This window comes from Cyrtonyx montezumae, unplaced genomic scaffold (genome assembly GCF_038088225.1).
Source record: "Cyrtonyx montezumae isolate F1298 unplaced genomic scaffold, pur_monq_1.0 scaffold_3, whole genome shotgun sequence".
Lineage (NCBI taxonomy): Eukaryota > Metazoa > Chordata > Aves > Galliformes > Odontophoridae > Cyrtonyx > Cyrtonyx montezumae.
Genome location: NW_027072034.1, coordinates 20,982,346 through 20,997,403, shown reverse-complemented (window position 1 = coordinate 20,997,403; position 15,058 = coordinate 20,982,346). Strand labels below are relative to the sequence as shown.

Genomic DNA, 15,058 nt, shown 5'->3' with positions numbered 1-15,058 from the left:
CATTTAGGATCTAATGAATATCTCCTACACCTCTCATTCAATAACAAAAATAATTGAGGCTAATGCCATTTCAGAGTCCTCTAGAGTATTCAGAAGACTAAAGAACTCTTGCAAGGACCTTATCACGTCTGTTAGCTCCTTGTAGATACCTTGATATTTCAGAACCTCTCCCTTAGCATGAGGCATTTGTGTTTCAGCAGATGAATCCTGCCTGCTATTGATCACCCTAACTAGCTCTTCATTGCTACCAGGGGAGATTAACAAACCTGGCTCCACCTGAATTATAGACACTGCATTAGACATTGTGAATATCACTTCTTTTTTTTTTTTAACAACTAGTGACATGCACATGACATGCATTCGGAGTATAAAAAGCAAAATACAAGAAAACAAACAGATATTTACATATTTACTTATGCCCCAAGTCACCTTTGCCTTGGTAAATCTGTCTGTGCAGAAATTAGGTATTGACTGCTCAGTAGGAGTTCAGCTAACTCAGCTCTAGTCTTCTGCAAGCTAAGTATCTGTCAAGTCCAAAGTTCCTCATAGTTGACGGAGAAACACTGATACTTCAAAGGGTTTATTCATGTGATCTCTGGCAGGCATCTACATTAGACTGTGGGAATTATGCTCTGAAAATGCCTGTTTTCATAGCTGGCTGTGGAGGGAGCCCATAAAATGAACTCCTACTCCTGTAGCTGTAGTTCACTATTGCTGTGTACCTCAGTACGTGCTACTGTCCAGAGTGGGATTTCCTGAAAGATCTTGATGATATATTCCTGCTTTTCAGGGTGACTTAGTATCTGAAGTAGTAATACAGGGGCTATGCATTTTACCCTAGTGTTGAAACTATGGTGATGCAAGGACCTACACCCAGACCTAGAATAAAAAAATCGCTGCTGGGTCTGTTAGCATGTTTAACTTTCAACTAATTAATAGTTGATGATGGATAGACTCAGATACAATGAAGCCTTTCCTTCTTCCTTCCCAGTGTTATTAAAGGTCTTGGCTTTCCCATCAATTAATATCTAGTCACTCAATCTTTTCTTTTTATGGGCAGTAACATTAAAGTAACATTTTGTATTGCTGTCCAAACAACCTAGATTAATACACTGATGTAACTGCAGAATAGGAGAGAAAAAGAGGAAGACAATATAGGAAATCTTTTAAAATATAAAATATTTGTTCCTGTCTAAGGAAAGTTCACAAAAGGGTCACTGTATGTACGGAGATTAATATTTTTAGTTCCAGTATTTTACTTACCTTTAACTACTAGTAGTATACTTAAAAGTACATAAGGTGTCGATTTCTATTACAGCCAAGAAAAATGTGTGAGATGTTTAGCTTGGGAAATCAGTTTTTAGTCTGCTGTAACCTACTGTTTGTTATTAGTGGAGTCCAGGATTGCACACTCCTGATATGAGTTCACAATATGTTTGTGTGCTGCAGTCTAGCACAATAAAAATTGGTGCACAAGGCTCCAGAGAACTAATTGCCAGTACAGGGTAACACATATTTTTCTTTGGAGGGTGAGAATCACTGCTTCCAATTCAGAAATAATCAAAGCTTTAATTTCTCTGTTGGCCGCCATACTTGTGCCCATGTAGCTTGATGCTGAGAGCATATTTTATAGACGATTCACTTGCACAAAAGGACCCTCTAGTTCTCTAGTGGTAAATGAACTGGCTACATATTACAAAATCCCGTTTCTTATGGAAACTTATTATTGCTTTTAGAACCTGTTGCTGGTAGTCATATTAACCCTATAAGAATACATTGCATTATAACACCTTTTAGACAGGTAGTCAGTCATAGTTACTCTCGTGTTACTTGGAAGCATCTAAATGAGCATGGTACATGTACTGCAAGTAGGGATAGAAGCTTTGCTACCAATTTCTTCTCTTAGTATCACATCAAAATGCTAAAGTGCAGAGGATTTTTATATAGTCACTATCTTTCTGTAGCATTAACAGGAACATTAAGAATTCACTTTTCCTTCTGCGAAGATTCATGCACAGACACATGAAATGTGATCTACCTTTCAGTTGAAAGAGCAGTGTTGATATATTTCCTGCTTAGGCTCATCTTCTAGAGGCTGATAACAAAAACTTTCTGAGTATTGAAAAATTCTGAGCAGAGACAAAAATATCAAATGGAAGGAACTGGATTTTCATCCAGGTTTACAGGGGGGAATTGCCATTGGCCAACTTGTGCAGCCTCCAGAATGAACTGTTTTTGCTGCACATTAGCAAGCCTCCTAGGTGCCTGATGATGCCACAACAGTAACTATGATTAGAAGTATGATTAAAAATATGTATCAGTACATTTTACAGATGCAGTTCTCCTTTTGTGCACTTCTGATTCATAAAGCCTCACTCAAAAACCTGGTATTGCAGTTACATTAAGACATCTACAAATTGGTTGTCTCAGCTAATCATTCAGACTCTCTTCATACTCAGTAGAGAGAAATGTGAAATTCAAAGTTAATTCAGATTCTTGTCATTTCCAAATGAGTACCTTAAGCAAGGTCTGGAGTTGTCTAGTTCTCGACATTGATTAATAGGAGAATGAAGTGATAGCTCAGATTTAAAATAAAAACATTAGAAATGTTAAAAGATAGAGCAAATAAGTCCGACCTCATGGTTTTATTGATTGATATGCACACGTGTGCAAAATTTAGACCATATATCCAGCTTTCCTTTATACTAATAGCCAAGTTCAGGAATCACTTCATGCATCAACAACAGAAGACCCATAACTGTCATTTTTTTCAGCTTCACTGTGTGTAGAGAAGTCTAGTAATTGGGAGCAGATTCTGTTTACAGTTTTCTTATGCCACATCGTGGTAACATATGTACATTGTACTGCTTATATCTCTGAGACATTCCTGGAAATGAGATGCTGACTCGAAGTGGATTTTCACACCCATCAGATAAAGGAAGCTCAACTTCCTAACATGTTTAGAAGATGCCCAAACAAACACTGTGTTCAGTGGGACAGTCAGACAACACATCCCTGTTCAGGCAAGGGAGACAATGCATGGTAATCAAGATTTTACATTTTTGTGGACAATTAAGGTAGAGAGCTGTGTTTCTGTTATCACTGGAAGACAGGTTTTCCTTGCTTATACTAAACCAAGTTTGAACAGCAGGCAGACCTATTCCAGCTGAAGGCAACCACTGTAATAAAGCACTTTCTTAGTAACTGTTTCATGCACATTAGGAGTGCAATGCATCAGGGACAGCAGCATGCAGAACTGTTCAGCTGGGTTATGGAATAATAACACAGTTTTTAAAAACAGATCTCTGCCAAGTTTCCCAGGAGGATTTTGATAGCCACCATCATTCACTTGCCTTTGCCACCTGAAACTAGTATTAACCTGAAGGAAGAAGTGATAGCACACATTTAAACTTAGGTGTTGCAGTGACACAGAAACTGAGAATAAACAAAATCTAATTCTAAGCAAATACCTATTTGAGAGGAACCAAGCAAATCCTAAATCTGACACCAAATGATGATAACAAATGTTGTAAAATATATTTATTAATTCTATGTTACATGTTTTATCCAGAGAGCCAATAAGAAATAGGAATTTAAACACACAAAATCTAAAATTGGAGGAGCTGAGCACCTTTGCATTTTACAGGAGTTATCTGCTGATAATTAACAGCACAGAGGAAGAGATTACACATCCAACAGTACAGCATCTAGACCTGGTAGGGGGAGTAGGCTGTGAGAAGTCAGTAGGCATCTTAAACACCTGTGTGAGTTTGTTAACTTCACTCTTAAAAATGTGTGACCAATACTTCATGAGTTATGAAGTCTTTTACAGACTCATTGCATTTTTCCCTATGGGCTCTGTATGCAAAAGGTGTTTGAAAAATTCATTTCAGTTTTTTAAACCCTCTAAGATTTATAAGTACTGGATTTTATTCTAGAATCTCTTGAGAAATAAAATCGGGACTATAAACATCCTATCTCAGGAATATTACGCTATCATTGCATATATTTAACATTTCTAGACCCTGGACTAAATGGATTCTAACAAAACTCTGCTGCTGGGAGTTCCCCAGAGGCTTTGCCAGGCAATTCAGATCAATGTCTTCAAGGTATATTGTCCTGTTAATTTTGGTCTACTGCTTTTTTTTTTTTTTTTTTGTATTATATTTTCTGCTTCATGTAGTTCTGGAGCATTGGGAAGGAATTGTTCACAACTGATTTCTTAGGTTACTATTAAGTTTTTTAGTGTAACAAAAATCATTACACGATGGAATAAAATATACTTTAAAAATATGAATGAATGGACACTTAAAATACATCCTATATATTCCTAAATTAGCCACTTCAGGGTCTTTTGTTCACAGAAGCTGAGACTTAATTTACTTTTATTTTAAGGAAACCAGGATGGAAGATAAGGCAACATTTTCCTACAAAGTGTGACAAAATATATTCACCTCCCTCGGGTAAAGAGCATGAAAGGGTTTAATTTTCAGACTAGGTGCATCCACTTGTCTATGCAGCCACTATACCGTGCTTGAATGTAAATCACTCCCCAAATGCTATAGCCAATTTTTCAGTTGCCTGTCTCCATAGTATGTGTGTGCATTATGCATTACATGGTTAATAGTACATCTGCTCCCTTGTGGAAAATCAAGAAAGCTTCCATGTCCTTCCCCCACCCCCCCACCCCCCACCCCCCCCAAAAAAAAAGGAAAAAAAAGAAAAAAAGGTGGAATTATTTTACACACATCCATCCAGGTCAGACTGCATTTACATTCTTGGGAGAAATTCCAGGTGAATAAAATCAGCGCTGTGCTGTACAATGGCATGGTGGATTCAGAGGTACTTGATGCAGCTCAAATGCAGGAAGTAGGTATGGCTATATCAACACATTGCTCTCTGTAGACTTTTTAGTCTTGCTAAGAAGCAGTATATAATAGGCCAAGCTAAATGCTTCACAAGTGAGGTGATGCATACCTGCATGGTGCTGCCTTCCTGTCCTCCTCTTGGTCTGCTGCCTTTATCCGAAACTCAGGGACTTATAAGACTCACAAAACTTCTGAAGCTGGGAAGGATATGGTGATCTACTTCATGAACTCACACAAAGCACCTACGTGCTAAGCCCAAGATCAAACAGTGAGACAAGGACAACTCTAGGAAGCCAAAGATGGCCTGGGAACTTGTTTCATTTGTTTGAGTGCTGTCTGAACACATAGACCCTCAGAGCTCAGTACCACTGCAGCGTCTGCTTTGCTACTGATGCTTATATGGGGGCTGAGACCATGAGGACACTTAAGCTGGCTTTTAGTTCACTGAGGGAATGCACCCCTTTCTGGAAGGAACCAGCAGCCCTAAGCACTGGGCAGAATCAAATGACATAATGTAAAATTGCTGCCAGTGTTTTAGCCTACATGAGACACAAAAAGTAAGGATTGTGAACCTGAAACTTAAAGAAGTGTTTTGCCCAACACTGTACAAAGACAAATGGGAATGAAGATGAAGAATAAGAATACCAAAGCTTACACCATGTTGCATTGTCCTCCAGATAGTCCTCTGGGAAGCAAGAGGAAAACAGATTCAGGGAACAGAAGAAACAAAATGAAATAAAACAAAACAGAACAGAAACAAAAGAAAAGAAAAGAAAAACAAAACAGGTTATACCAAACAGGCAACCACAGAGAAGATAACGAGTTTTATAAAGCAATAGATTTTAAATGAGAAATCTTAGTTCATACTCTACAGAAACAGATGAGTTCCACAGTTAATGTTGTTTAGTTTCTGGCAGTACTTATCTTAATCAGATGCAATTGCTAGATGCCTTAGCCTAAAATTTGCACTATTTGGCACTTTGTAGAAGAGGGATAGGGAATGATTTATCTGAGAGGTTTAAATATGTACTTTATGAGATAAAATATAGTTTAGAAATATTTAATCACATCTCAGTTGCATAAATTTATGTTTAGACAAAAGAATGATGGCCATCATTTCTTTCCATTAACAGTGGAAAGAAAGTACAGATATTCACACCTAAGAGAGTCATCTAGACGTCAAACATGGGAAGGTAGTTACATGTATTTATACTGCTGGTCTGCATTTAAGTTCTCATTTTTGGTTCTGCTTTAATCAGGAGAGAAATAGATTGGAATTCAGTTACCTAAATATAGGCATATAAAATGCATTCAGTGTTACCTAAATATAGGCTCATAAAATAAATTCAGTAGTTTTGAGTTTCCATATTTCTTCCAGACAGGCTGTCTGTGGTTTTTCTAGTAACATTTAGACATCTTGAAAAACACAGGCATGTCGAGTAGTATTTAGTAACTGTTTATGCAGCTGAATCCCAACTAGAGGGACCTGACAGCTGGATGTCAGGCATCTTCTCAGGTGTCCTACCTGGCTTTCAACCCCTGTCTATGAGAGCACCGACATCCTGAAGGACTGTCCTATCTGCCAGCTCAGTCTGATGTCCTAGATACCCTGAGGCATCTCAAACAGTGTTGAATATCTAAATGCGGATAACTACATTGAGCCTTTCATTTCCCACTTGGTGAGAGGTGTCTGTAACTGCTGGGGTGAGTCACTCTCCAAAGATATATGTCTTTCTCCATTGACTTCAGAAAGAGCCTGGCTTTTAGGCCCCATGCTGAAAAGACTTGATGTAATTGCCTGAACATAGGTTCTGCTTGAGATGCTGCAGCATATTCTACCTGGCTCCCCTCTGCTGCTCCAGAGGTACCTGGGTTTTCTCTAGTTCTCTGCACCACATCAGTCAGTCCCTTGTTTCCAGTACTGTCGGGAGTCTCAGATGGTGCTTTACACTCATGCTTAGACGACTCTCCTGAGCTCTATGTGGCTTCCTAAATACATCCAATACATTTAAATTCACCTATATGCACTTTTGGTCTTTTTCGCATTTCTCACAATTATTTCTGATCTGTTTTTTCTTTGTTAAGCTTTTCTGGTTACCGCTGTGACAGTAACACCTGGAAACCTCTCTTCTTGAAATGCAATAGCTTGATTAATTAAACAAGTTCAGCAAGGATGAAGAAGCACATTTTCAAAAGAATTCAGTACCTGACTGTTTCAGTACAGGCTTCTTATGAGAGATCTGCTTTCTGCAACATAACTGATAAAATATACTCAACTGAATTAAGCTCTTAAACAGGAATATGAGCACGTGATAAAAATTGATTCAGATATGCTACATGCTTGAGATGCAGAGGAAATGTTTTCTAAACTCAGTCATTTCTAAGGACATGCTGTCAAAGACATGAAAGCAGAATTGTTTGTTACTTCTCCTTTTGAGGTTTACATAGCCGGATGCTTGGACTTTGTGGTGACAGTTAAAACTTAAATGGTCTAACAGTGTTTTTATGAATAAAATATCCAAAACAGAATTCCAAAAGCAATAATGTAGGGCTGATTCAAGGAGGAAAAGTTCCTCCTTGAGGAAAAAAAAAAGTTACTCCTTATTTGTATTTATTACATTTATAATAATCAAGCTGGGCTTTAAACATTTGACACTGCTATCAAAATTCTTATCCTGCTGTACATTTGTATTTAATAAGCAATAGACAATGACCAGTGTGCAGACTGGAAAGCTGATTTGGGTGGTATTCTTCATGTCCTGTTAATGATGCAAGGATGGAGAGGATCTAACTGAAGATGGTCCTCCAGGCTCCATCTATAGTTAGTGAAGAGAAATATGTGATTCAGGGAATGATTCATCATGTTACACACTGAAAGCCTAATGTAGGCAGGTTGGATGGTGCTCCTGTGAGGCAGGAGTGCAACATTTATATCCTTCTGGATAAAATTACCCAGGATGGTGTGAGATATAGGCAGTGACCTTTCCCAAGTGTTGCTAAGGGATTACAGCTCTGAAACAAGGCCTTCTGCCCTAATCCACATAAACAGCCTTTCCTCGCTCCAGCTCAGATCAGTGGCCATCTCACACTTCAGGGATTGTTGCTCTCAACCCAAAAGGAGATAATACACGTGTCACTGCCATTTGGAGATGGATTTGATACCAACGCATGTAGCTGACAGGGCTTGAATAGTTATTATTTTAAATATCACAAACAAGAAAGACAAACAAGCATTTTCCTGTAACACTGTTTGAAGTAAAAGCAATAATACTAAATTCTTTTTTTTCTCTCTCTCTTTTTTTTTTTTTTTTTTTTTTCTGAGAGAATGCCTCAATAAAGCTTGTTAAATCACATAGAGAGAAATCCCCTTTGGAAGTCTAGAAATTATTATGAGTAATAAGGGATTACATTCACTGGCATTTGTTACAGCCTTTAAAGGCCAGCAGCATCTATCCACATTACTGCTTTATTCAAGATGCTGTCCAGTATTTTGGAAGTTTGTAGTGTAAAAAGATAATAATGTTTAGAAGCATTCTTAAGTGAACATAGAAGGTCTTATGAACATTTTTCATTGCAAAAATATTCCAACATTTCTTACAATGTAGCACTGACCCAAGCTGACCTGTGCTGCCAACCTTTCTCTTTGTGCTTTTTCTCTCACCTTCCTCTTTTTCAGCCTTTACCTTTGACCAGAGAATGACTAAAGCCTACATGCTTCAGTGACCTTTTACTTCAACTTGGAAAGTTCTAGGTTAATTACAAAGACCCTACACTGCACCATGCAAAAAGGACAGCTTCTGTGAATCTAAAGAGAAAAGATAAATGGAGATCCTGTCAAATATAGACTAAGCATCACCAGCAAGATTTTTAGCCTGAGATACAAACTATGTTATGAGTCTACCACATTAGAGAGAAATAACTCTACAATGGAGGTCTTTTCTATTCCTCATTTTAGGACAAGGCTATACCATTTCCAGAGAAAAAGAGAACTTGAAATATTGGGTTTAGCTGCAGAGCAATCCCATGTCCTGGCTGATAATGTGCTAATTTTCATTAGAGGTGCAACAGAAACTGAGGGAACACAGTAGATTAATGGATGGGCTACAGCATAGGCTCTTGGAAAAACTTTGATGTGACCTGTGGTGTGGATGTGGTGATCATTAAAGGAATTTACAGAACGATGATCCAAGGAGAGACTCAAGTCTTGATTGAATTAGTGTATTTGGATGTCTGGTGCATATTGGAATAACCTCTAGATAGTTTAGACTCATGTTCAGTACCATAGCAAGGCTCTGTCGTGCTGCAGTGCAGCTGGAAGCTGTCAGGCACTCAGCAGGAGGACATCCCATAAAACCTCAGGCCCAGCTAACAGCAGCTGTTTCCAGCTGGGTGCTCCTCTCTTTTCACTCTTGCTGCAGTCCTGAACATGAATCTGTTCTATGAGACAGACCAATGCTATGCTACTGAGTGATGAGCATGGTAAGTGGAGTCTGTGCCATACTGTCTGTTTTGATTCAGAAGCTTTGCAGCACTTTACTTTGGACCACTGGTTTACTTTGAGATAATTGCTGAGATAGGAATAGAAGCTATAGTAATTAGTTTACTATAAATCTTTATATGTATAAATAGTAGGAACATCATTATCTGAAATGGAAATCTGATGACTGGTAGTGGAGAAAATAATCTGGTGTTAAAGTCTTGTTTTTGAAATGATTGAATAAATAAAGCAAGATTAATTATCACTCATGTTTAAGCTGATAAAAGTCAATTTCTGAGACTGATGGAAATAAAGAAGTTATTTCATTGTTAAATAAAGAAGTGGAACAAATCAATGTGCCTTTGCAAGTCTTGAACGAATTGCTAAAAATTATTAAATATTTTAAATATTTTAATAAAATATAAAATAAAATATCATCATAGATTACTTTTCAAAGGTATTTCATATTGCAAAGTACCTTTTTTGGCTCTACTAAATTTTGGCTTGCGGGAAAGAATTTATTCTCTTCTAACCTTTCTAATACATAAAAAGTGAGTCATATTGTTCTCCTAGAATGCAATTCTGTAGTATTTCCAATGGGGGAAAAAAGATTTATTGAATGCCAGAACAGTTGGCATAGAAACTATATGCAGTGATTATGAAATTATTAAAAAAACATGTCAGGAGATTATCATTCTTCTACTGTATTACCAAATCATTTCTACTTATTGAAGAATGGAGTACATTTTGCCTTACCAGCCTATCCAAACTTGTGCCAGCAGCAGTAGTAGGTCGCTCCTCTGGGTTATATGGTCTAAACCGTGTGTTGAAGTTTTCAGGGACCGAACGGGAAGATCTCAGGGCAGGTGCTGGTTTAGGCTGACCACATCCTTGGAAAACCTGCAAAAGACATTATAGGTTGCATGACAGCCGTAAAAAAGAGGGAGGCTGGTGTTTTACATCCTCTTTTTACTCTCATATATTTGAAACTTCCTATTTCACTGACATTTTGATAGTAGTGAATAGAGCACTTTCTCAAAAATCTGATTAAAAATTAAACATTATAAATTACTCAGTGAAGATATAAAAACATGTAGGGTCCCTATAAAACACCTAATTCCTGAAGGTGATAGAATATTCTAAGAAGTTAACACTTGAAAGTACAAATGTGTCCTTTGTGGCAGGACTTTAATAATTGCTTCAACTTCTGTTAAACATGATATTTACACAAAATCACAGATAATTCATAATGATTCTTGACATGGTAGTTTTTCATATCTTGTAGTTTTGTTTGTAGTCTCAAAGAAAAGGTCAGTGATGATCTTACGACTAGATTAGTTTCTTATTCCTCAGCTGGCCTGATATGAGAGATGCTGTGTTTAGTGGGCAACTGTGAGAATGGTTATCTGGCAGTGTGTTTGTTTTCTAGGTATAAAACCAATGTTCAGAGTTATGAGATTTTTCATATTCTCTCATTTGGAAAAAAGTTTCAGTAGCATATACCTTGTGCAAGCTAATGTGGATAGAAGACAAATTTGACTATGAATATAAAGTGTTTATCCCAGAGGAACTCACACAGAAGCCAGTCAACTGAAAGGAGGTAGAATATTCATGCAATAACGTTTTAAGGTCTTTGACAAAATAGGATCCTAGTGTTTGTCTTCATGTCATCTTTTTCAGTTCTGGAGTAGCCCTTCTTTTTTGTTACAGTTTGACTGTTTTAGCATTTTGCTACCATTCAGATGAAAAAGAAATTAAAATTTCTTTTTAAATGATTAAAAATCATTTATTGTAAGCTGCTTTTTACAAAATCCTAATTCCTGACATAAACTATTTTTTGAAATGATGAATGTATATGCTGGGAAAACTTTACATATTTCTTCTGACTGCTGATAACTTACACATGAAATCATAACTGTTTTTTAGATATTTATGAAATCCCTCTTGGTAAACTAAATCAGGTTATTTGCTTACAGAGACAAATGGCAATTATGCAAAACATGCAGCATGACTCTCAGAGGAAAGTGTGGGCACTGAATCTTCTCCTTAACTTTCAGGAAGTGTGTTAGGCTACCTGTATGATCATGTGGAGTAGCTACAAGTCTGCATAATTTAATTTTTCTTGTGACAAACAGGAAAAGATAACACGGATATGATGGCATTTCATTTCATAGTTGTAGTAAGTAGTTTCGTATGAATGAAATTATTTACAGCCAGACAACAGAAGTAGAAATTAGATATCAATTTTTAGATTGTGGAAGAAGAAATCATTTAGTTTTTAAATGGCCTGGCAAAAATGCAGTAAGGATGCAATGATCTGTAACTAAATTTTGAGTGCAAAAACCACATTTTCTAATTTGCATCCAGGTATTAACTGACAAGACAGAAAATGTAAAGCTGATACCTGAAATTAACAAATGCTCCCTAAGAAGAAGCACATTAAGTACTTCACAGAGCTGTTCAGAACAATTTATGAGAAAATATGCTGAAGTTCCATTACACATGCTGTGAACAAGCAGCATAAATCCACTCTTCAAAAAAATGCACTTTATATATAATTGATGCTGTCCACTACATCTGAATTTAGAAAAGCAATTCAGTTTGAAATTAAGAAACCAAAATGTAGGTGCATGTATGTAGGTGTCTATATTTGAGCTAAATATCTAAGTTCCCATCTTAGGCGGTGGAGATGAAAAGCTCCCTTTGGTTGCTTTCACATTAGCATTTATAATCATCTGTGATATCTTAAGATATCTGGGGCATCTGTTGAGACTGTTTTAACACAAGACCCATGAGAGACCATTCCCCTCTGAACTGCAGCTGAAGCTCATATGATACATCCTAAGGTGCCACAGAGAGCAGAAAACCTCTGTGGTCAGGGATATGAATGAAGCCATGCGATCGAATCAGAGGAGCCAGTGAAGGATTAATTCTATTGAACTCACTAAATAGAGGTACCTACTTCAGGATGAGTGAGTACATATTGTAAAAAAAAGGAGTTCTTTTTCTAGGAGAAGTCACTATTTTGAATCCCAGCAGAAAGAATTTGTGAACCTATGAAGCTTTGAGTCATATTTAGACATACTAGTACTCAGTGTTTCCTATTGAGTGTCTCCATATGAGTCTGCTCCATTGACTCTCTCATCTTCAGATAGAACAGTATTGATTTTTTTCCTGAAGTGCCATTATATTCTTAAAGTACAGGGCTCTGGAAAGAACACAGATAAATGAAGAGGTTTTGTTAATACAAAACTCTATGGCTATTTTAAAAAGAAAGTTGGACAAGTAGTTTTATGAAGATTTCCTCCTTATAAATAATACAGAGGTAGTCTGCTATGTCATGGAGCTCATTCATCCTTTTAGCTGAAGTAATTGCCAAAAAGGGACTTACATCTATAGGTTAAAATGGCACATCCATCAACTTAGATAAAAGTAGATTTAAGACTCGCTAATGGGAGACTCAGCTATGGGGATAGCCTTTAAGGAAGAACAAAAATCTTGGCATGGTATCCAAATAACACTTAGAGCAGCCAAACATATCTGTATAAAACCAGATGTTTTAAAATGTGGAAAATGGTCCAATGTATGTTGTGTTTTGGGGAGCAATGAAGACAAAACTATGTTGATACAACAAAACTGGGAATATTCTATATTTTGAGGAATTGCAGCACTTTTCTGCTGCTTTGCAAGTTTTCTTCCATTTCTTGTAAACAAGCAATCTCTGAAGAAGTCAGATACTAAATATTCTTATTATTGAAATGGAACAGCTGTAGGATTTGCTCTTTAACTTCAAGCAGAAAAGAAAGGAAAAGTTACTGTCAGCCTTATGTGAAGTTTGTGAAGAATGTCAAGCATGTTTCTTTAGGCCAGGATTGAAAAGATCATAGATATTTGATAACTCCCTGAATATTGTCAGGAAATAGGACGCTAAGAGTTAAGCATATGTCTGCTATGACTATATTTTGAATATGAGCTGAGCCATGAGTAATGATATATAAGTTAACTAATTTTACCACTTCTATGTTCAAATAATAAAGATGTATCACTACCTAATGACAGAGATTTCAGTAAGGAGGATAAGATGTCTCAGACATTATCAGGAGAAACACAAGATCACTCAGAATTGTAGGGGGTTGGAAAGGATCTCTGGAGATAATCCAGTCTAACTCCACTTCTAAAACAGGTTCCCTAGAGCAGGTTACACAGGAAAGTGTCCAGGTAGGTCCTGATGTTTCCAGAGAAGGAGACACAACAACCTCTGGGCACCCTGTTCCAGTCAGTGCTCTGTCAACCTCACAGTAAAGAAATCCTTCCTTGTGTTTGTATGGTCACTCTATTGCAACCTGATAATCACCAGACATTGCCCTTAGAGACTACTGGAGTCTGCGTAGACTCAGGTAGCTAAGCCTACTTTTAAAACATACAGACAGCCTAGATTGATATTTTTTTTTCACTCTGCGAGGATGTTTTACAGAAGGTACTCTGCCAGTACGGCTGCAAGTGTTAGATGATGAGGCTATGGAAATTGGTTGTGAGGATCTTCAGTTCTTGCATATTTCTGGAAAGGGACCCTCAGGTCTGAGTCAGTGCATGTAGATTTCTCTTGCAGAGGGCCTAGGGGTTTGACTTTGTAAACCATTGTGACTTTCTGAAAAGCATCTCCAAATATTGCAGTTGTCAGGTATGTGACTTTCCCTGAGGCAAAATAAAGACCTACTGGGGCTGTTGTTCAGGGACACGACAGCCATACAAGGTGAGCAGCGCATGAAGCTTAGAGATCTGTGGTCAGACTTTCTAAACAGTCAGTGCTGAAAATAAACTGCAGAGAAATATCAAGAAAACAGATTCCAGCCTCAGGATGAATTGGAAGATTTTAGCATAATAATAGTACCTGGTTAATGTGATCTGTGGTGAAAGAGTCAAGTACAGTCAGCTTACAAACAAGAAAAGTCAATGGCCTAGGTACAGAGAAGCTCCATTTTATGCAGTGACAGATACTGGGGTATGGCTGAGCCTGTATGTCCTTGATCAGAAGTACAAAGACAGAGGAGGTACATGTGGCACCTCTATAATTCTGCTTCAGTATTGGCGTGCACCCATCAAGAGTGAAAGACAGAGGGTTTGTCTCTTCTAAGGAAATGAAAGACAAGAAGTGAACTCCAGCAATAAGCTCTGACTGTCTGCACTGATTAACTGTTAGGTCATTGGCTTTTTCTTGGACTGCTCCTACTAGTTTTTTGCTGAATGAACCAACCTCAAAGAATGTAGGTCTCAGCAGTATAGAAATGAATTGGTCTGTGACACCCTGGCCTCAAGGTCAGGCCCTGCTCCTTAGCCCCCCTTTTATTTATCAGTATAACTGTAACCATGAAGACTATTTATCAGAAAAATCGTTCTGAATAGATTATGCATATTGTAACACAATTATTATATTGAAAAGCATACAATGTTTATCACTAAATTTTGCTTTTCTATGCACAGGAATGTGCAATCAATGCATTATACCAAACATCTTTTTCTCAAATAAATTTCAATATAAAATTACAGATGGTATAATACAAAACTTGTCTTACAACACAAACACAAGAATAGTGCAGTTTAATGGGAATGATTTTTGGAACAGAGAAGTTTACAGAAATATTTGAAACAGGAGAGGGATGGATACTACTTTAAGCATTTTCTGGGTCTTCTGCCTCAAAAGGGAATGAGATTA

The 15,058-nt window shown here is 37.3% G+C and overlaps 1 protein-coding gene across 1 annotated transcript in view; it reads right to left on the bottom strand.

Moving 5' to 3' along the window:
- Window positions 1-15,058, bottom strand: part of GPC6 (glypican 6) — a 730,796-nt gene that overhangs the window by 49,363 nt on the left and 666,375 nt on the right. Inside the window, exons 6-7 of the mRNA XM_065740816.1 lie at window positions 10,102-10,245; window positions 5,524-5,553 (exon numbers count right to left, since the gene is read on the bottom strand). Coding sequence (XP_065596888.1) covers window positions 5,524-5,553; window positions 10,102-10,245 — 174 coding nt within the window. The remainder of the gene's footprint in view (window positions 1-5,523; window positions 5,554-10,101; window positions 10,246-15,058) is intronic.